At 31.6% G+C, this 23,987-nt stretch overlaps 3 protein-coding genes across 3 annotated transcripts; all 3 read right to left on the bottom strand.

The window, feature by feature from the left end:
* Positions 1 to 326: 326 nt before the first annotated feature.
* Positions 327 to 3,300, bottom strand: LOC106758600 (ACT domain-containing protein ACR4). Its single transcript, XM_014641528.2, has 7 exons — positions 2,991 to 3,300; positions 2,841 to 2,886; positions 2,638 to 2,752; positions 2,464 to 2,531; positions 1,362 to 1,961; positions 1,048 to 1,152; positions 327 to 959 (listed from the first exon to the last, which is right to left on the bottom strand). The coding sequence occupies exons 1-7, from the start codon at positions 3,062 to 3,064 to the stop codon at positions 615 to 617; spliced, it is 1,353 nt and encodes a 450-aa protein (XP_014497014.1). The 5' UTR covers positions 3,065 to 3,300; the 3' UTR covers positions 327 to 614.
* Positions 3,301 to 13,403: 10,103 nt separating this feature from the next.
* Positions 13,404 to 18,094, bottom strand: LOC106759394 (glucose-6-phosphate 1-dehydrogenase, chloroplastic-like). The gene is made up of 10 exons (XM_014642550.2): positions 17,665 to 18,094; positions 16,690 to 16,922; positions 16,516 to 16,610; positions 16,318 to 16,432; positions 15,418 to 15,623; positions 15,192 to 15,341; positions 14,987 to 15,107; positions 14,666 to 14,895; positions 14,359 to 14,559; positions 13,404 to 14,063 (listed from the first exon to the last, which is right to left on the bottom strand). Exons 1-10 carry the CDS (start codon positions 17,867 to 17,869, stop codon positions 13,808 to 13,810), a joined length of 1,812 nt encoding a protein of 603 aa, XP_014498036.1. The 5' UTR covers positions 17,870 to 18,094; the 3' UTR covers positions 13,404 to 13,807.
* Positions 18,095 to 20,699: 2,605 nt separating this feature from the next.
* LOC106759547 lies at positions 20,700 to 23,747 on the bottom strand. Its single transcript, XM_014642765.2, has 4 exons — positions 22,940 to 23,747; positions 22,207 to 22,447; positions 21,472 to 21,589; positions 20,700 to 21,274 (listed from the first exon to the last, which is right to left on the bottom strand). Exons 1-4 carry the CDS (start codon positions 23,557 to 23,559, stop codon positions 21,183 to 21,185), a joined length of 1,071 nt encoding a protein of 356 aa, XP_014498251.1. The 5' UTR covers positions 23,560 to 23,747; the 3' UTR covers positions 20,700 to 21,182.
* Between the last annotated feature and the right edge of the window lie 240 nt (positions 23,748 to 23,987).

Genomic DNA, 23,987 nt, shown 5'->3' with positions numbered 1-23,987 from the left:
TGAATGCTACAAAATATTATGTCATACACGTTCCGATACAATAATAATCAGTTGATGATGTATGAATAAACATGACATATGCATTAAATGAAATTATTACCAGTTAAAGTAGAATTAACGTTATAATGTGACTCATAAAGTGAAAACCACGTAAAGTTAATTGTCATAGATAATTCCAAAAAAGATGACAACATATACACTTCTAAACCTTTTCATTTTATATTCTGGAAATTTTTGTTATGGTAGAGTTTCAAAAATAGTAGGTTTGTGTTTGTGTGTATTAACAAAGCTTCTGAGATCAGAAGAATGTAATAAAGGAAGAGTATTATTCAATTCAACCAAGAAACATGCCTGAACCAAAACCCTACAGTATGAAATCTAATTTCGTTCTCAGAAATTAATATAACAGACATATTAATATACAATTCACTTAGAAACATGTCTGGATTGAACTCTACAATCCGACATCTAATTACAACTTTCACCAAATGTAGAAAAATCTACCACAAAAGCATTGCAATGGGATTAAAAGCAGTCTATCTAGGCTAAACTAAGCTACTGTTTACAATTTAGAACATTGCATATATCTCCTAATTTCTGAAAATACGGTAGGTTCAAGAATAAGACTTCATTAGACCCAAATTATAAAGAAACTTCTCAGAGCTTGATCGAAAGAGACCAGACAGAGAGAATTTTCCTCTCTCATGGGGTTGAGGTTTTGAGCAGACATCATCTTTGACCTGCAGTATGGCCAAACCAATCTCTTTTCTAACTGCTTCAATTGTTTCACTCTTAACTGGATTTCCAGTCACATCAGTCACATAGAAAACATTCACAGCTTGAGTGCCCCTGGTTGTAACTTCAGCACGGTTGACTGAAAGGCCATTTTCTCTAAAGATGCGGGTTACATCAGACAGAAGCCCAACCCTGTCCTCTCCACAAAGTTCTAGCTTTATACCCTACAAAATCAAATACAAAATAATTGTATCACTGATAAATATTTGGTAAGAACATGTTAATTAGCACACCAATCACGTGTGGTAGTACCTCAGAAGTTCGCCTCCTAATAGCGGCCTCCAAACAATGAATCACTCTTTGTCTTTCTGCTTCAGAACTGATAGGACAACCATCCACATGCCTTATATAATATTCCTGTAAAAGAAAGCAAGACAAAAACATATCAGTGAAGTTTAATGGTACAGTTAGTACCTCCAGTGATGAATTCCAGTGGCAACCACAAACTAAAGCATATTGTTACTATTACCAATATGCATTTGCACTATGATAATTATAATTCATGTCTAAGTTGGTAAGATGTACTAGTACTAACATGGTGTCAATTCCAAGAACATAAAACTAACCTGATATGCCTCTGGTCCTTCGGCAATGACAGTTCCATGGTACACAACATACTGCATGTCTGTGAGGGTGCATACGGTATCAAACAGTAATTTAGGTCTATCTGGACACCTCAAGTTCACAACAGTATATCCCTTATCTATGCAATCATCAACAGTTACAAGGAGCTTGTTCCTGTCACTTGTTGATCCAGAATCTCCATCGTCTATGTCATAATCACGGTCGGCATACATCAACTGATGCAGCCTCCTATCCTTGTGAGTAGAATCAACAGAAACAGCAGTGTTGGCACTCTTCTTATCTATGTCTCCTTTCAGCACATACAGTAGAAGCTGCTTAATCTTAGCAAGGCGATCCGGGTTGTCGATGGACAATCCTGTCTCCTCATCTGTGATGTAAACAACGGATGCCATTCTTGAATTGTGTGTCCAGACTTCTGCTGCTACCACATTGCATTTGAGGTCTGCAAGAACAGCAAAAACTTCCGAAAGCAACCCTGGCCTGTCCCTTCCGGTTAATTCAATGGTTGTATGTTCTGCTTCAGCTTGAACCCCAACAGATCTTCTCAAGGATCGGAAACTGGAGGCTCTTGGACCCAGAGACTGCAACAAGAAACAGAAATTATCAGAGTGAATTGGGTAATTCAGATGGATCCATACAGGGCAGTGACATGCAAGAAGAAAATTGTTGATTCAAGTTTCAAAACGAAAGCAGACTAGTTCTTTTACATTCTAGTTGTTAATTTGATGTGTTGAAACGAAAGAACATAAACAGAAACATGCATTATTTTCTTTATTGGAGATATGTGCAGACCGAACAATCACTTATTTCAATTCCACCAACTGCTCCTTCACACAAATAGTTGAATAGCAGATATTTAAGGTCATCAATTCACAAGCTCCCAGCTGAAAGTTTGAAAATTGAGCAGCATAAAGGACTTAAGAAACTACGATAACTCACAGTTGAACATAGCTATTAGGGGGATGAATGAAAAATATCAAACAAACATAATCCTAATTTCGGAGTCAATTTATACAGGAAATTAAAAATTATAAAATACGTGAAAATAAAAATGGCCTCGGATTACTTTTACAGATCTACTACCTGTTGAATTCGGTCAGCTACATCATCTTGCACAAACTTTTTCCCATTCTGATCAGTGACATGAAAAACTGGGCAGTGACAAAAAACCACATAAAACAATATCACAAGAACTGAAAACACAATTCAGCAGAGCCATGGCAGATAGAAAATTGAGAACTCAGAAGTGAACCGTACCATCCATGAACCATTCTCCATCAGAGGAAATGTAAGCTCTTCTAACACTGAGATTCATGTCAGTGAGAACCTGAACCACCTCCAGCAAACTCCCGCGTCTGTTTGCGCTATCAACCTGCAACAAAACTCACGGAAAATGGTAACAGAGAGAGACCCTTTTGCAATGCAGAAAAGACAAGGCCAATGGGAGGTGAATTTAGCACCTTTATCACAGTGTCTGTCCTGCTCGAAACGTTATCCACAGCAACTCTGCAGGGCAGCAAAACACAACATGAAACACTATTATGCTGCATAAACATCTCCCAGCAGTGCAAAGAAGCAAGAAGATGATTAGTGGTGGTAGAGTGGCGAACCTGGGAGGGTTCATTCGAATGACAAGCTTCTCGAATTCATCATGAAGAGGTAGAGGAGATGACCAACAATCCATTTGGGGTGTGGTTGGAAACAGAACAGAACAGAGTAGAGAGTGGCTTTGTTTGGATAACGGAGAGTGAGTTTGTGTTGTGTTGTGTGTCTGATTTGATTCGTGTGTTGTTGGACTTTGCTTGTACCTTGCAATTGGGATGTGTGTTGTGTTGTGTTTGTGTTTCGTGTTTTGTGTTGTGTTGGATCTTTGGAATGTGGTCAATTGGTAGAATGACTCCTAAGCTGGACCAAACGTTCCCTAACGACACACCACACAACACACTATCACAATTTCTTTTTTCTTCATCTCCTCAATAAATATTTATTATATTATTTAATTCTCAATAAATGTTTAATTACTCACTAAATATCTGCCTTCCAAAAATTAACTTTCACTTTTCCATATTAACAGTAACAATATCTCTCTCTCTCTCTTCAAACAAAGATACTTAATTTTGTGATTTATTATTCATATATTATATTTTCTTACAAATTATGTATAATAAATTTCAAAATTTCTAACCTCTTTTAAACTTTTCACACGTCACCACCGTCTTTCGAAAAGTTGACTAACATAATAATAATTAAATAGTAAACTATACTATTAAGCTAAAAAGTTATATGATATTAGTTTAAGAATTTACCTTTTTCTATTGGATTAATTTGAGAAAACTTATGATATAGGGGAAGTGTTTTTTTATGTACTTCATCAAAAAGTGATAGCTGTATTATTACCTTTTTAGCCTTGGATATTAACTTCTTTTTTCATTTGGTAGAATTAAGACCTTTGATAAATTTTATTAATGATTTATATATTTTTTCAAGATTATTGGGACTTCATTTTTTAATTATATTTCCCCAGATTACTTGTTATATATTGAATTAAGTAATTACGTTTTGACAAGTAATCATCTTCTGTTCCCGTGGAATGGAAACAAATTAAAGAATTAGCATATTGAATTTATTACTTTGACCAGAATATTTATTTTATTAAGGAAAAAATTGTAAAAAAAAATTAATACAGAAAAAATTTGACCGAGGACTATAAAGAAGACTGAAGTCAACTGAATATATTTTTTTAAAACGGCACAAACTAAATTAAAAAAATATATTGTTACAGTTGCTTATCGAAAAATTAATAATCATTTTAATATTTTTTCTTTTGGTCTTAACAATTTATTTCTCTGCTTTTATCTCTGTGAAAGTTTAAATAATTATTTATAGTCCTTATAAAATTATAATTTTTAGTTTTAATCCCTGTAAAATAGTTTTTTTTTGTTGTTTTTCATCATTATTTTTTTTAAGTCACCAATTTTGTTCCTAATATCAATTTTAGAAATAATTAATAACATATATTTTCTTAAGTTATGTTTAAAAGCTTTGTCTAGAAATATAGTAGACCCACTTAAATGTCACTTGATTTTTTTTATCACATACATATAACAACGAATTTCACATAATACTAGATATTACAAACAGGGACTAAAACAAATAAAAAAACACATAGAAATTGTAAATATAACTACCTTACAACTTTTATGATATCAAATAACAGTTATGATAAATAATAAATTTACTAGCTTATATTCTAATAAATTCAAAATTGATATTAAAATATTTTTTAATCTGCTAATTTTGTATTCTGAAACCAAATACTGAGACAGTATTAATAGGATTAATCAAAATTTAGATTTTGATTATAACCTTGTTCTTAAAAATATTTTAAAATGTAAGAAAAGAAAATATCTTTAAATAAATTTTAAGCATATTTTAACTAATAAATATATTAAAAGATATTATAAAAATAATTAAACATATATATATATATATATATAATAAAAATTATATATAAAAGATTAAATATATTTTTTTCTCTAAATTAAATTATACATATTTAATTTTATATTTTTGAAAGTCATGTAAAACATATTTTTTAATAAATTATACTATAGTGTTTTTTTTTTTACTTTACGTACAAAGTTTATCATAAATTATAATAAATTATAATATAACTTCTTGGAGGTGATACTTTGTATGATTTTCTCAAAATGTAATACAAAATATTTTTATAATTTACTTTAAGAATAAAATAAAAGTTTTTATAATAATTTAGGGAAAAATATTAATCTTTTAAAAAAGATGTTATGGAGTTGGTGGTGAGTGGTAAAACATGTGAAAGTTGGAATGCATGATAGAATGTCCTTTGTCATAAAAAAACCGTTACTAATGAGCTGGCATTTGTAGTGTTAGTTTGAATGAACAAACTGCTTCGACATGAGTTGTCATCCACACTCTATCTTTCTTAGTCAACCCTTCTGTATTACTAATTACCACTCTTTTTCCATTCACATTATTCATCCTAATTAACATTATAATACTTTCATTAAACAAAAAATCAACTAATATTATTCTTTTAAAATTTATACTACTCATAAAAATATATATTTTTGGATTTTCAAATTTCTAAATTTCATTCTTTAAAATAAACATGTAGTTATTGTTGTTGATTATGTTTTAATAAATATTTAATTATTTTTTCTTTTAAAGGACACTTTTACGCAATTAAGAGGTAAAGCATGTGAATATTTTTGAGGTGGCATGTGGATGTATATGTTTTGATTTTGTAAAAGGAAAATACTAAATGAATCATTGTTTTATTTTAGTTTCTATATCAATGGACCACTGCATTTTTTTCATTGAAAATTTGACTGTAGTCTTTCGTATATTTCGTACAGCAAATACTTTTTAACATATAAAAGTAGCATTTAAATTGCTTTCTGTTTAAAATTATTAAAATATCGTTTATTTTAAAAAAACAGGTTTGTGATAGAAAATAAAGTTTTAAAATGATAAATTTTCAATTAATGCATGTCTACGGAACAATGAACCGACAACATAGTGAGTATCAAAGAACAGATTAAAATATTTAGACATGTGTTTTAAATAAGTGTCACCATAGGGGTGGACCTAAGTTGAGTTTTGTCGCACCACCAATGCTAGTATTTATTTTCTTGTCTCAAAAATGATATTTTTTGTTAATAAAATAAAAGGGTCAAATACATATTTATTATGTACTTAAAATAAATAGAAAAAAAGAATATATAGTGTTTCAATTTGTCAGATCGAGATTAATTTATTTTTTTAACTTCAAGTTTAAGTTAAAAATCATATTTTGCTTTGTACTTATAGAATTAAAAACTTATTGTAAAAAACATTTTAATATTAAAGTCAAAAAATTCTCATTCTAAAGTCAGATTTAGTGATACTAATATTAAATATATTTAATTTATTACAATAATTCAAACTTATATTTATATATTTTGGATTAAGTTTCGAATTAACATCGATCTAATTATAGTTTATATCTAATTTTTTTTAATATTAACTCTTAATGAAAGCCAATTACTCAATTTTTCAAGGTAATCATCGAATCTTGAAGTGATTGATAAATCACACTATATATAGATACTTTTCTTAAATTAGAACATTTGTATGAAACACAAATTTTTGGTACAAAAAAGTTTTAAACTTTAAAATTATTTACATAGTGTATATTATACTTGTTCGTATTAGAAATTTAAGTCTATGTCTAATACGTTAAAAATGCAAAAATTAAACACTATATAAAGATTAATATCTATAAACTTTTGTATTGAAAATAATATTAATTTTTTATGCGTAGAATAAATTTAAATATATTCATATAGTTTTGATTGGGACAAAAAGCAGTGAGCAGCAAAAGTTTGTAATATACGAGGATTTTGGTGTTATATAATTAACATGGTCAGTGCTAAAATACTCCAAATAAAATTTAATTAGGAACAAAAATGTCCTGTTGCAAAACTCAATAACCAATATCAAATGTTCTATAAAAAAATTACTAGAAAACATCCTGATGCATAAAATATTAATTATCGTGGATTCGATTCTTGAAGATTAATTATAATAACAAGAAGAAGATGTATTCTCTCCAATATTACATAATATATTTAAAAGAAAAATGTAAGTTGGTGTGAATTAAGCATAAGGGATGGAGCTGCAAAATCATGGCTTTATCGTAAAGTGTTTTTTTTTTCAGTCCCATATATAAGATTGTGTTTAATATTTAGAATCAGTTAAATCAAGAATCTCTGTTCTTTTTCATAAAAAATGTAACATGTTCACGTGGATATGGTTGTCTTTCCTTTTGTTCCTTTCCTTGCTTTCAATCTCTTTTTATTAGAATTTCCACAAGAACATTGTGATTTGAGAATATAGCAAGACAAAAACGCTTTAATTAGTATTTATTTTATGAAGTAGAATTTAAATTTAGCCGAATTTATAAAATTAAGTTCAAATTAATTTTACAAAATTTATGTTTAAGATGAGTTTTGTATTAATTGTATGTAAATTTATTTTATTTTTAACTGATGTGTTATTTTCAATTGTTAAAGATTTTACGGTTAAATATGTTTTTGGTCCTTAACTTTTAGTGAAAATTAAAATTAGTCCTTCTTTAAAATTTGGCCTAATTTAGTTTCAAAACTTTAGAAATGTATGAATTTAATCTTTTTAACCAAATTTTGTTAACTTTATTTGTTGTTTCAAACGCGNTTCTCAGTTAACACTGAAGCAAAAATGTGTCAAACAATGTAAATAATCCAAATGCTATCATGAAACATGCTTGAAACAACAAATAAATCTAAAAAAATGTAGTTAAAATGATTAAATTCATACATTTTTAAAGTTGAGGGACTAAATTAGGCTAAAGTTTTTAAGAGTGACTAATTCCAATGTTCACTGAAAGTTAAGGGACCAAAAACATATTTAACCCAAGATTTTATTGTGATAGTTTGTATATACATTTGACATTTTTTTATTATTATTTTTTTTTAAATACAAAATTTATATTTTTATAATTATTTTATGTTTATATTATATATTAAATAAATGTAAAAATTTTACCTATAGATATATAATAAAAGTGGTATGAAAGTGAAACCTAGAAAAAAAGGTGTGGGAGACAGAGTACTGACAGGTACGGTAAGTAAGTGTATTGCCACATCATTATCTCCTTTTTGTCTCTCTTTACTTTTTTTGTCTGTCTCATCCAATCCAAACCTAGTAGACTCACATGACCTTCCATTACACATCTCCTCTAAGATATTTTTTTTCTCTTCAGATACACGTGAGGCAAACTTTAATTATTATTTTTTTTTTAATTTTTATAAATTCTGATGATTTTTTACATTTTCTTAATAAAATTAAACAATTTTAAATTTTAATACAAAATGTAAAAAATTGGCATCTTTATGTTTCTTCTGTGATTCTAAACAAGGGAATATTTTCTTGCCTCATCTGTGTTTCTCCCAATTTATCAAACCTTTTCACTTTCTCGTCTTTTTTAAACCAAACACTGTATTAAGAAAATTTATATCCAATTTAAAATTACTTTTTCACATGAATCAAATTATCCAAGTTTCTAAAGTTATCAAATCTGCTTGGACTGATACTATTTTTTATTTATTTTTCTTTTAAAATTTATTAAAATTAAAAAAATAGTCTAACTATGAAGTTTAACTTCAACACAAATCAGTTCCAACAAAAAAAATAGTAGTAAGTACTTTAAAAAAAATTAAATGACACGTTTAATTGACTACAAATTGAATTAAAAATTAATTTATTCAATTTGGTTCATTGCCATAAAAATTTCAATACAATTTGGCCGTTGCATGTTTATAAATGAAATGAGTTGATTCATTTCAATTAAAAATAAAAAAAATTAGTAACATTTTTTATTGATGGTGTGTATATATATAACACTTAATATTTGAATAGTTAATTAATATTAAGAGTTCGTATAATTTAAACTGTATTTTTCAAAAATATAAAAATTGGTCAATTGACTTAAACTTGGTTCAAAACTACTTCATTCATCAATTAAGTTAGCTGAATTAATTCTGACATGCAATGAAAAAAATCTTCAATATTTTCACTTCAATATCAGGTTAAAATAATTGTACTTATATTTAATTTTTAAAAATCAATATATAATTCAATATAATTAATTAAGAGCAACAAATTTTTTTTTTACATTTAAGTTAGGTTATCTTATAAAAGATACAAAGTTTATCTTCAAGAAATCCTGCATTTTATGCAGATTTGTATACAAGAGGGAGCATTTCAAAATTCTAATTAATCACAAAATATTTCCAACTTTCCAGCTTGATAAGAGATGAATAATCTCATTTACTTGTAATATTGAGTTTACATGATTTTCCAAATCCCTTGGCAGAATCTGTACACAAATTGGATCAGTGGTATATAACATACACACTTATTCAGACTGAAATCATGTTCAGCTGCTTAGAATTTTTCACTGCATCTGGTTCTCTTTCTGAAGCACATTAAAATTACCAGATAACTATGACAAATATCTTCAATTCTGGTTTTCTGTAATGAGAGAGAGTTAGGCTTAATTGATGTTGAAAAACTATGCAACTGCTTCGTACCATCTTTCCTCTTTATCTTAATTCAATGTCAAAGTTTACGCGAATCTAATCGTATAAGGAATTGATACTACATTCTTAAAAGTTCAGACTAACTATCGAGATCTGAGCTAATCATATAAGAAATTGATATCATTCTCAATCAGAACTTAAGGCTATAGATTAATAAGTCTTCATTTTTACATATGGTGTTTCACTTTCTTATTTTTACCTATCAGACTTAGATTTATACTTAGATTCCCAACGTCAGTCGACATAAAACTTTCAAAAAAAAACAAAAGGTTCTAACACATATCCTTCCATCCCTCACTTTCGATCACTGGCTTTCATGGACAATATAGGTGTATATATCAATGGTAGCTGTTTCAACATGTTCTTAAGAATTGATGCCACCACACACACTCAAGTAGCTATGTTCAACGCCTATACATTGCAAAAGGATTTCATATTAACACAGAAGATATTATATTAACATTGTCAATTTGTTAGTTTCTGATAAAAAGAAACTGTACACAATCTGATGTAGATTAGCTGCGAATAACTGAGCAAAGGACTTCAAATAGTAACATACAGTACAACAATAACATCAAAAGAAATTGCATTCGTTCATAAACAAAATTGTACAACTACCAATAAAGGGTTGTATGATCTGAAAATCTCCTCTTCCATAAACCCAACAACAAGAGTAAGAATTTTTGAAATTGAACCATATTAGAAGTTCTGAAATGGCGTTTTAATTACTCAAGAGGCCATCTAAACAAAAATTTGAAAGCAAGATCTGAAATTTCTGTTAGGTGTATCTTGTAATTCAGATTATAAGAAGATAGTAATTTTTTAAATTTTCTGTGAATTGACCACATACTAGGAGGGCTTGAAAAGTGGCATGAAGCAGTTGCAAAGTTTTTCAACCCCAATCCTACCTCACACTCATTACAGAATGCCAGAAACAGCATAATTGATGCTATCAGTTCATATCAGTTAACTTGAAGCTGTGGTGAAAAACAAAACCAGATGTAAGTTGTAAGCCCTTGTTTCATCATGAATACAATGCAGATATATTTTTTTTGCTTTGATTCTTGAGCTATGATTAAGAGATAAAATATCAGTTGATCAGGCTCAAAAAAACTGCCATGATTGATGCATAACTGAAATTCTTAAAGCATTCCCATTCTTCACATCACAATGTTGCCATAAAACAGTAATGCTTTAAGAATATTCAGTTATGCTTCAAGAAGGGAAGGTGGAGCTGCTCTTTTCTTAGTGAGTGGTGAATAGAACACCAAACAGCCAATAACAAGGAAGCAAGAAGTAAAGTGAGAAGAGTGCTGGGAATGAATGAATGAATAAAATTATGAAACTGAGGTTTTTGGCTGAGTCTTTTTATAGACAAGAACCAAAAAGAATGAGAACTGATTTACTTCATTTCACAGATCCATGCATCAAGAAATTATCAATGCATTGGTGGTGCCAATCAAGTCAAGTGAATGTGTGATAGATCTTTAGGGAGGAATTCATCAGAGAAACGCAACAATAATGAGATCTGAGCCAAGTCGTATAAAAAAATGACATTACTCTTAACCCAAAACCTTAAAACAATAATGAGATCTGAGCCAAGTCGTATAAAAAAATGACACTACTCTTAATCCAAAACCTTAAAACAATAATGAGATGAGTCAAGTCGTATGACATTACCTTTAATCCAAAATCTTAAGACAATGAGTTTATGAGTCTCTATCTTTATACAGTGTTTAACTTTCTCATTTTTACTCAACATGAAACTTAGATTCATACTTTCATAACGTGAGTTAATGTGTTCAATTACCACCAAATAAAATCTCACCCTTGAAAGAGAACCTTCCTGATAAAGTAGTATTTTGCAATGTTTTTCTTCTAAGTCATAGTACTTGTGCATGCTCATTCATAGCAAAATGACGTGGTGCAGTGCATGTAGGCTGAAAAACTGTGCTGTGTGCGGTACTAATGAATTGATTAATGAACAAAGATGCATCATGATGATGATGATCATCAACAAAGGCCATTTGATGCAATGTATCTGAACTTGAGCTTGGATGTGAGAGGGCCACTTAATTACCTTGTGGTTAATTGTGAACAAAGGACAATATCAACCTAGCTGTTATCACTTTCAATTGCTCTTAATTTGTACATTTTTCTGTGATTTTGTAATACTTAAGTGCTGCTTTCTTTTCTTATGTTGGGTCAATTTATAGCACTATAAATTGCCCACCAGTTTGTAGTGAATGATATATCACATGGGTGGATCGTATACTGATGCAAGGTTTTGTAAACATTTAACAGCAAAAGGGACCACTTGTGCAGAAATTAATAGCAGAAAAAATTTTAATCTTTCACAAACCAATGTTAAGGTTAATTTCTTCTGACATCTTTCACTTTATTCCTCCCATTACCATTAACATCACATTAATCATTACTTTTTATCATACTCTTAGTTTCATTTAGTTCTTACTTATGTTACACCTTTATCATGGGTGAAAGAGAAATAAGAAAGAAGGTCGTATTAGGAAATGCACATCTTTTTAATGTAAATGATGATATTAATTACATTTATTGATTTTTATATTTTATTTTAGAAAATAAATAGATAAAAAGGGATAAAAGTGTTTGTTGGTTGACTTATATATGTTGATACAATTTTTTCAATTTTGTGAATAAATTTGCACATAAAGTTGAATTGGGCGTGTTTATTAGTGTTCTACTTGTTGCTGTCTATGGCAATTTTCTTAAAAAAGGGTTAATGCTACCTGCACCCCACAATCACTAACTTTACTCCTATAATATTAAGAAAACAGTAAAATAGTCTTTACAACAGTACTGCACAGTAACAAAAGAGAAAAAAATGCAAAAAAAAGAAAAGAAAAGAAAAGAAGCTCATTCTAAGAGAGTCTTTTGGCATAACATATTTCATATGTTGCAAAAAGCTTTTTTTTCAGAACATATATTTCATGTATGAGTATTTCAAAAAACTTATTCTGAAAGACATTTTATGAGTTTCGGAATACTTTTTGTGAAAATTTCATTCTGGGAAATTTATTTCAAAACACATTTAAGATGTTTGAAAAATTACATTTTGAAAATTTTGTTCCAAAATTTTTATTTCGAAAATCTTTGCTAAAAATTCTTAAAAATTTGTTCCGAAAAGTTTTCAGAATATATAATCTGAAAATCACTTTTTTGAAAATGGTTATTTCAAAATTTGAGGGGGTACGTGAAGAAATATTATGAGTGGAGCGAGTAAAAGCCTATAAAAAAATGGAGAATACTGTATCAATAAATGCAATCACATCCTACTTTTCTGCAGAATTTAGTCTTAAAAAGGTATTTCAAGCACTAAAAAATAATTGTATGTTCTCAGAGCACTTGCAGATTATTTTTAAAAAACTAGCAAAATAATTACAAGAACTTGAGATACTATTATTAGACATTCATCTCAATAATACATATCTTATTTTCTGAAGTTCTTCCTGTAAAAAAAATGAAATAAATAGGATTTAAGTAAATTCAATTGCACAAATAGAAAAAAAAAACATATCTTATTTAATGAAGTTCTTCCTGTAAAAAAGATGATATAGAAATTTATAGGATTTAAGTACATTTTCTTTAATAATACTTCAGTATGCACTCAATCAGCCATATTAATTCTAGCTGTTATCTTTTAAATGCATATTTCCTCAGTCAAAGCAATCTGATTTTCTTTATTTAACCAAAAACATTACGTGTAAATGTTATTTTCTGTTTATCCATAATTAGTATAGTCAATGTTATATCATTAAAAGCGAAAGTTCTGTCAGATACATGTAACAAATGAATGATAAATTATAATGCAACACATTGATAAGTATGAAAAATCATCTCTTGTTATGATAACACAATCAAGGTTGCAAGAGAAAAAAAGGTTGAGTTTAATACTAACTTGCTAGCTTTCTTCATTTTCCTCTTCAGAATCAAAATACATCATCACCTAACTACATTGGTTGGCAACTAAATGAAACATTCCCAATAGAACTCTCAAACAACAATAACTAAAAAAAAAATCAATGATCTAAGAGCTTTATTACTCTACTTTGAAACCAGATGCTTTATTGCTTTACATGATTTCAAGTGTGCCTGATATCTGCCTTCCACCAGAGAAGTAACCATGCTGCTGAAGGAAAAAGAAAATGCAAGCAAAGCAGAAACCACAAAATAGCATGCATGTGCAATAGCTAACATCTGAGGCTCATGTGAACAAAATTTGAGAGTTAGCGGTCAATGTCTGAACCAAGGTCACCCCACCGTACGTTGTATCTGGCTGCAAGATAGTGAGCACCAACAGGACCCCTACTACCATAAGGATAGTACTCTGGAATTATCTTCTTCTCTTCTAGTTCCTTCAGCACAGGTGTAAAGAGTGACCAAGCCGCATCCAGTTCATCACTGCGTATGAAGAGTCTTCTTTCTCCTTCAATGGCATCCAACAGTAGCCTCTCATAAGCATCTGGAATCTCCTTTGAATATCTGAAATGAAGTAAAAATGAAAACTACTTTCAAAATGATCATACAGTATGTCATCCATAGATAGCACTTTGCTACTTTCAAAATGTCCAATTTTGTCTATGGAGCAAGAAAAATCCTGCAATTATGGTGGCAGCATTTCACATGCCCACAAAGATTATATGGACACTAGATCAATGTTGAACACTGTCACCAGTTTAAGAAAGTAAGAAACTAAGAATGAAGTGAATTTGTGAGATGATAATCTGATGAAGAGTGTACTTCAGGGGTCCCATAAAGTTGATTTTTTAGTAGATACCTTGCTGCATAGTGAAGATTTAGATTACTGCGGTCCAACTTCATTCCCAGACCTGGAACTTTGTTGTTTATCTTCAAATAAATAGCCTCATCAGGCTGAACTCTGATAACAAGTTCATTGGTTGCCCGATCAAGATCTGCACCAAAATTTCGATTGTACAGATTACCCGGCACATGCCTGAACTGTACCCGGATCTCAGCTCTGAACCCAAAACAAAATAGCAGTTAAATATATCTAAAGTGGGCGTGGAGGCCTAGAAGTATATACAGATGGCTAACACTAAAGTAAATTCATTTCCTCCCCTCACCCTTTGCTGTGTAATGCTTTCCCTGCCTTCATCAGAAAAGGTACCCCGTCCCATCTTGCATTATCTATAAAGAGGGCAGCCGCAGCAAATGTTGGAGTTAAGCTGCCTACTGGTACAGTTTTGTCATCAACATAGGCTGGATACGTAACACCTCCTCTTGTGTGGCTCTTATACTGGCCTATAACCACATCCTCAAGTTGCAAGGGTCTCATTGAACGAAGAACCTTGACCTGACATCCATCAGGTAATTGAAAATCTAGTGAAAAAGAAAAATTCACAATTATTTAGAACAACTGAATTCAAGACACAACCATTTGATACCTTTTCATTTCTTATATCCTCTGCATCCAAACTAACAGGAGTTTCCATTGCAAAGAGAGCTAGTATTTGAAGTAAATGATTCTGCATAATGTCTCTTATGATACCATAATGGTCAAAATACCTATACATATAGCACAATGGAAATGGATAAGAATCCCCGTTATGTGAAAAGAAAGTGTGAAAGTTGTGAAGGAACAAAAGTTACCCGCCACGTCCTTCAGTCCCAAAATCTTCTGAGAATATCAACTGTACATTTCTTATATACTGCCTTGACCATAATGGCTCAAATATGAGATTTGAGAATCGGAGGACAGAAAGATTTTCCACAAGCTCTTTCCCAAGATAGTGGTCAATCCTATATAATATTTCCCACTTTATAAAATGTACATTACAATCTTAAAGTTGAAGATGATTAGTGTTAGTTGGAAAACCTGAAAATTTGATCCTCAGTCAAATACTGCTTGAGTGATTTTGTTAATGCAGCTGAAGATTCAGAATCACGACCAAAAGGCTTTTCAACAATGACCCTGGTCCAACCATTGCCAGAAGAAGCCGACAAGCTTGCACATTTTACAGCATCTATAAATATATTAGGAGGAATTGAAAGATAAAACAGGCGATTAGAAGTTCTCCCACCCTACAAGAACAATTTTCATATTCAAACAGAATGGTTAAAATCTGATCATAAAAATGTTGAGATTAGCTTCAACTATTCAGACAAAAATAAATAAAATAAGTTCCTTCTTTGTTCGTATATCAAACTTGATGCAGATTAAAATTGCATGCCATAAAAAACCGCACATAAAAATAAAAAGTGCAGATTGGAGAGAGAAAAAAATTAAAAGAATACAAGCATGTCAAAGAAACACAATAACCATACAATTAAACGTTGATTCTAATTGAAACATGAAGAAATAAGTTTTTTCTTGATGATGTCATCTGTATTGTTATATTTGAAGAATTATAACATCAATGAAATTATGGCCAATTGGTCATAGAGCCAAAAGGAAAGTGCCGTAATACAAAGTAGATACCAATTATAGAGATCTACTATAGACATGACCGGTGTATAAATATAATAGCTAATGTGTTAAAACTCTTTCTTGTTTTCTTTATTTATTTCCACCCTTTTTTCTCTTCATCTTTTCTATTTGCTTCTGGGCAAGGGATTTTGCTTTAAAGTTGGAAAATGCATTCAATCCGATTATTAAATTTTACTATTTCAGAAAACTATAATTAAAACAGTGCTCGCTTCTTACAGTAAGAATCCGAACCACATTTAAGCTATAGACTACAATTATACCATATTATCCCCTTTCCAATCCAACTACCTCTTGTTCCTTCAGCTTCTTGTCTAGCACTGCAAAGTTTTCCTGAGAATCATATTGACCAGAATGATAGAAACATCTTTTTAGGAATTGCTCCATCTTCTCATTGCAGTTCTCTCTGAAATTTCACAACACGAATTTCCAAACATTAAATATGTAGCCTAACCATAGCCATGATAAACATTAAGATGTAATAATCACCTCTTATCAATTCTACAAGTGAGGGTCCTGCTAACCATATTTCTCAGTTCTGCATCAGTCATCTTACTTCGTGCGTAACCATAGATGGTGAAGTGCTGCCAAAAACCAAAGCATCAGCTCAATCCAAACACACAAAAAAAAAATAATAATAATACCATCCCATCAAAATCCAACCTTAGGGAGACAATCCTCATAGTAAAGTGCAAAGAGAGCTGGAAATATCTTCTTCTTAGCAAGGTCTCCAGAGGCTCCAACAACAGTAATACTAACGGTGGACTCATTTTCGTCCTTTTCATAACCGTCTTCAACCAGAGACTCCCTTGGGGACTTAACAGACAATAATTCAGCATTCAGCTGCTTGTGAGAAGTGCCATTTTCAACAGGTGTCACAGAAGCAGCTACTGCACCTACATTCAGAAATCACACGCCATGTATGACTAAGGATTTTCCAAACCATATATCATAAGAATAAATAATATACGCACTACCAGTGTAATTTTATACATTGTCATCCAATCACAGCCAATCAGACATAGTAAGCTTGGAATAAACCCTCAGTTTCATCCCTAGAGCATTACTCTCTCTCTTAAGTGGCCCCTAAAGAAGGAAAAATATACAAGTGATACTCCAAGCATTATGAATCATGAAAAATAGTCCCTCAAGTACTGAAAAATTCATCAAATTGGTCATTCAATGTTAGAAAAATATACCAAATTAGTGACTAAACTGAAATATATTTAACACATTAGCAGTTACTTACATAAGTTTTACTACTTTAAGGACAAAAAGGCTATATGATTGGATTCCCATCTGGGGCGCTCCAAATACAACTTGGTGAATAAACTCAGCTTGGATTGAGTACATTCACACACACCAATATTTTGCCAGAAACCAAGTTTCCATAAAAGCAAGACTTGGTTCCTTTTGCAAACTCAACTTTATTTTACGATTTCAAATTGATTAGTCCGTTAAAGTCATCTAATAACATACTAAACACCCATTTCCAATTCTCTCGTCTCTCCCTGACACATCCCAAATTTCATGTGTAGTACGGCATAAAAAGAACGAAAAGGACCCAACAGAAAAAGATTCAAAATTTAAAAGAAACAAACAAAAGGGTACAAGAAGAAGAAAAAGAAGAAGAAGAACCTTCCTGTTGCTGGGTGTGGACCGGAATCTTATACGACGGGGGTTGAGACTTGAGAGAGACCTTAGAAGCGAGAAAGCGATGCGAGAAGGTGACGCGTTGAAGGTAAGCGGGATTAGACGAGAAGGGAGAGGGCTGGAAGGAGGCGGAGGAAGAGGAGGAGGTGGCGAGTGAACGACAATGAGTTGAATAGAGCGAGGTGGCCATGAGGGAATGAAGAATTAGGGAAGAGAATTGAAAAAGAGGGAAATAAGAAGAGAAAGGGTGTGAGTTCGGAGTGTACGAGGGAAGGGCCCTTGAGATCTCCGAAGGGGTGCTTTGCTTGTCCCTTTCCCTTGCTGGGTGGCAGAGGACAATGTACGACGGTGGGTGTTTTTGGTCTCTCCGATTTATTAGGTTTCCCTTTTTTTTCAATTATGTTTGCAAATTGTGTTTTGCCTTTACATTAAGATGTCCCACACCGCACTGCACCTAACCAAATTGCCATAAATTTAACTATTATTTGACTCTGAAATATAAAATGAAATAACTATTTTCAATCTTTCTATTTTTCAAACTCTCTATAGCTCTGTACTGCTTTCCGTCAAAAGTGGCTCACTTGTGTCAACATATTTATGTGCCAACAATCAACGTTTTGAAGTTGGTTATTCTAAAGTGTCATTTTTTTTTATTAAGTTATAAGTTTTATATTAAAAGTTTCATACTAAAAAACGGTAGATAATGATTAATTTTAATAATGTTATCAAGATAGATTTAGGATGTGAATATTAATTTCATACTGGGTATAAAAAAATTTTTAATTCTTAATTATAGTTTGTTCAAGTATATTTTTTTAATTGTTATTATCAATAACTAACTTTAATATCATAATGTTTTTATAAACTTTTTTACGAAAGTCATATCATACTCATTATGGAACAATAATATAACTTATAAATAGAATTGAACAAAAATAACTTAACTATACTAAATTATAGTTGATGGTATTATTTTATATTAAAAAAACTAATTTATTTTAGCTAAAAACTAATTATATTATTATTTAATTACGTATAATATTTTCAATTCAGGTAACTTAAAACTATATTATTGTAAGAATTGTTGTCAGAATACAATTGTAATCCACATCAGGGAGGAAAACAATAAAATACAGAAGAAACGAAATTTTCCTAAACAAGCTTTTCAAAATTTGAAAATTAAGATTTTTAGAACAAAATTTTCAGAACAAAATATCGTATGAAATGCTTTTTAGAAAAATAAAATCTCGACTAAAAGTTTTAAAATAAACCTTTTGCAATGTATATAATATCTTCTAAAAATAAAATGAGTTATATATGTGTAATTGTTTTCAAATCTCAATAATTTTTCAAAAATATTTGTCAAAATTTATTTTATCTAATATTAAAAGGATTTGTTGAAATTTACTTTATCTAAAATTAAGATGACAAATGTATGATAATCATACGCTACTTTGATTTTTAGTACGAGATCTAAATATTGTTTTTTTTTTTAACTTGTATTAAAACATTGATGTAATTATTCTTATACTTAACTAAATATATAATTACAAGTGTTATAGACATGTATAGTTATAAATATAAAATTTCAAAAAATAAATCTGAGTTGAATTTTAATAAGTGAAATTTATGTTTAGAATTGAAATGAAATTGAAAATATATGCATAAAACTTGTATGATGTTATGAAGCTAAAATATTTTGTATGGGTCATTGAAAGATTGGATTACCAAATTAAGGTTTGATTTAAAAATTTTACATATTGGAGCACTTTTAGTTGAGGATTGAAACTTGAGATAAATAATTAAATAATAGTTTATGAAATCTTTATATATATATATATATATATATATATATATATATATATATATATATATATATATATATAACTTTCCTCTTGAAGATTAAAATAGCGTCATGTTCATATGACGCCCCCCAAGATTAACTTTCTTCCTGCATTTCCATGATTTTTTTTTTCATTTTTTCCTTTCTGGTTTATACTCAGTTATTTTTTGACTTTTGAATTGGATAATCCAAAATTCTCTTCTTTGTTTTTTCACTTTTGAATTATACAATTTAAAAGCCAAAATTATTTTTAAATCATGTAATCTATAATTTTTTTTTTCTCAAAAAAATAGCTTCCGGACTTCTGAATGTTATTTAGTTTCTGAATTACATAACCTAAAAGTCATTTTTAGTTTTTAAATTATATAATATAGAAATCACTTTATAAGGGAAAAAATGATTTCCGAAATTCATGATCTAAAAAAATATCAAAAAGGAAAAAAATCATGGGATGTAGAAAAAAAGTAAGGAGGTGCAGGAAGAAACTGTCGTCTAGATCCAAACCCAACACATCACGTTTGGACACAACAAATAATAAAGTGACTTTACAGCGTTTTCTTTCTTAGAAAATGTGTTTCCTAAAAGATCTAATGTTTGCTTAATAAATGAGAGGCCAGAAAAATTAAACAAACTTTGCAAAAAGTAGGGTATGTTTAATCCAAACTCACAAATTAACTTATAATTTGACTATAGAAAAATAGAAATATTTGATGGACTAATATCTTATTCTATGCTGCTTCATTGTTAGACATGCCCACTTACCCCACTCCCAAAGGCTTGAATTACCTCCACATCACTGAGAAATGTCTACAAAACATGACACCATGCACTTAGTTGAGAACTTTCTTTTGTCATACAAAATTCTCATAGGGAAAGATAGTGCACGTAAAAATAAAATTACTACTTTATTTGTTGCGTTAATCCAAATTTGACGTGTTGGGTTTGTCTTTTTAGAAGAGGGCATGAGAATCGACAACCTTTTTTAATATTTAATTTCTTTTCTAAATTTAAAATCATGTAATGTGTACCGGTAAGTGCTTTCCTGGTCTAATTCGTGCTGCGTAAATGTTGGTTCAGATGCATTATTGAGGCCCCTTTTCCTGAAATAGCCAATTCCAATAAAAGCTTACTAAAATTGCATTAAGCATTATTAAAAAAAAAAAGACATCTAAGACCAAGACAGAGAACCAGCTTCTCGCATCTATTAATTTAGGAAAACTTAGTGAATCGCAGAGTAAAAATGACACATGCAGAAGCCCAGAAAAGAAGAAGCCACTTCATTACTGTGATGAAATTCACAGAGATACAACTCAACTCTTCCAATTGAACAACACACTACTACCTATCGACGGTATGACCCTCTAATTAACTCAACAACAGGAACAACAAAACAGAAGCCGGTGAAACTAATACAAACATTCTAGGGTTGCTCAAACCGCAGGCAATGGCCTACCTGCTTGTCCAATGTCAAGAGTCAAAGATGATTGATTCTAAAGTCAGTAACAAAATAAATGCTACCCAATGAGGTTCTCCTTTGGGACAAGACATATGAGAACCACCACAACGCAGAGCAAACACTTTGATAGTGGCCCATAAATAGGGTGAAGAAATTCTAATTCTACTCAATCTCTATTCCACAAAATTGCAGGTCGGGAAAACCTCACAGTACCACAGCAACCTTCTCCTGGGAAACAAAGGTGGAAGGATGAGCAATCAGGGGCTCATAGTGGTCAGCTCCAGCACCGCACCAGCCTGTATGTGGAAATTTACTCAGAAATTTCATTACAAAATGACAATAAAGGGAAACATAATAAAAAATTGTCTCAATCTGCTGGTTAAACAACCTTTTTGCCCATAATGAGAACAGACGGAAAATAAAGAAAACATTACTGCTTAAAGCTTGAACGAAAATGGTCATATCTGTTAAAGTATTTTTTTTTCTCCAGTACCTGTTCCTTTCATGAAAAGGAAGAATGGAGGTTCGGTAATTCGGCTCCTTGGACGATGTGGAAGGAAGAAAACACAATTTTCTTCCTCGACCATGGCATCTGAACCATGGGCTTGCACCTGAAAATAGTGAACAAATTCAGATGGAAGCATGGTGACTGACAATTGCTCACACATGTATAAAAACTAGACAGCACAAAAAGATGAACTCCAGTAAAATATCACACGTAAAATATATCAGTAGCAATTGCAATCAACACCCGTATAAAAGGAACTCCCGTTCGTAAAAGATTCATAAGAAAAGTTGAAGGCATAATCGAGCCTACAAGGAGAGTTATCAAATTCCAGGATATATCTGCAATTGCAGGGCAAAACTCCAACTACCTGGAGTGGCTCTCAAGGTCCAATCAATCTTCCAATTAGTTCCTAGAATTCAATTGAAGAAAATCCCATATGATAACCTCTCAACAACAAAGTTTATGTAAATCCAATTTACTTTTACTCGGTTAGAACTGTCACGCAGCAACACAGAAAAAAAAAACACTGCAAAGTTAAAACAAGTATGAGTGTAAAAATAGTCATCAAACAATAATAATGCTTAAACCATAACTTATTCCACCGAAGATAGGGATTGCACACAGATAACAGAACAACCGGTGAAAAATTCAGAAAAAAATATAAACATACACCAAACACAACTCTAAGCTACGCTGAAAGCTCCTGATATTGTTACTTACCACATATATCTCTCGCTTGAACTCTGTAGCAAGACATTCAATTGCAATATCGTCACCGAAAGCTGCAGCACGACCCTCTCTATTTTCGTCTACAGATAATAAACCCTCCTCGGTATATTGCAAAGTGATGATATCATACTCATCATCAGGAGAACCAGAGATCAACATGTATTTGGCCCAACTTGGACCATCATTCACGGGAATACATCTCTCTTTGTAAATAGACTCCGCCGCCATTTCTCTTCAAGCAGAAAAAGAACACACAGTAAAGAAACCAACCAAAACCATACGCAACAAACAGCAGTGTGATGAAACTTCCAAGCCCCATTTCAACACTTTTCATATCAAAATACATTACAAAAACACAGATCTCTTGCGAACATCTGATTTAGCGTGAAAAAGAAATGCATCTCAAACAAAACAACTTTCATTCTTAATTTCTTTCGTCTTCTATATAATTGTAGCTGTGAATCTTCTAATATAACTATTCTACGCATATTACCTCAACATTTCTCAAACCCTAAAAAAAGAGAAAACGAATGAATTAGTCCAAAATATCATTAAGTTAAACAATAAAAACAGAGAACAACTCATTCTTGAATTTCTTCTTTTCAATTTAAACAAATAAAAATCATGTTTATATGAAATCAATGAAAGAAACTTCCGGCAAGTCAAGAGGAAAGAAACAAGCAGATCACAAAACCAAAGAATGAAACTTCAAGCGATTCAATACCTTTGCATGCCGAGGTGAACGAGCTCGTCGATGGCCGAATCAAGAGCAAATCGATCCTCCTTCTTTGCCAGCAACTTCACCTCCTGAACAACATGAATCCCCCAACCATTCTTCAGATCTGGCGAGTACATGTGTCGAATCGCGTCATCGATCGCCTCTCTTTCCACAAAACTCACAGATCGAAGATCCTCCGAGAACCGAATCACCGTCCGCCGCCGCAGCTCGCGCGCGTCCACCTCCTCGACTCCCATCGCCTTCCGAGACGCCGTGAACAGGCAGTTCCCGTCGGCTGACACCTCGCCGCCGTGTGAGAGCCGGAAAACGACGGATCTAAGATGGGAGGACGACGGCGGAGATGACGACGAGTCCTCTACCGCCTCTGGCGGCTTCCAGAGCACGCCTTTGGCGTGGAGCTTCTGGAGGTGGCGCCGCTGCTGCTCTTCCAGACCGACGACATCTTCCCAACCGCCGGCGAAAGTCGCACCACCAACGCTAGCCGGAACGACGAGATCTACGGCTGTAATTGACTCCGATTTGGGTTCCCGCCATGGAAGCGCTGCCGGCGGCGAACCTTGGAATGGTTCGGCGACGGTAGTTGAATCACACAAAAGCTTCCCCATTGTGATAGATGAATGTGTGTGGATACAGATTTTGTCTCTTTTTTTATTTTTTTTTTTCTGATTATTCGAAAACAAAGAATTTGGGTTTTCTTGTGTCTGTGTTCAACGGGAAGAATTGCAGAAGAGAGAGAATGGAAGAGAGAGACTAGGGTTAACGGATAGATGGACGGAGCGGGAGAATTAGACACGTGGATCCATGTGAACGTTAACATTATTATGACCTTTAACACCATATAAATATATTTTATTAGTATTTAATAGTATTATTTTGTTTTTAAGTTACTATTACTCTTAAATTTATAGAAAATTTATCCCAAGCCATTCTCGAGGTGAATTTACAATTACAAGAAGAGTATTAACATATTAAATTATTTATATATATATATATATTGGAGGAGTATCTCATTAATTAGTTAAAAGATGCAATA

This window comes from Vigna radiata, chromosome 4, assembly GCF_000741045.1.
Source record: "Vigna radiata var. radiata cultivar VC1973A chromosome 4, Vradiata_ver6, whole genome shotgun sequence".
Classification (NCBI taxonomy): domain Eukaryota; kingdom Viridiplantae; phylum Streptophyta; class Magnoliopsida; order Fabales; family Fabaceae; genus Vigna; species Vigna radiata.
Note: the sequence above shows the minus strand (reverse complement) of the source record. Positions and strands in the feature narration are given on the sequence as shown.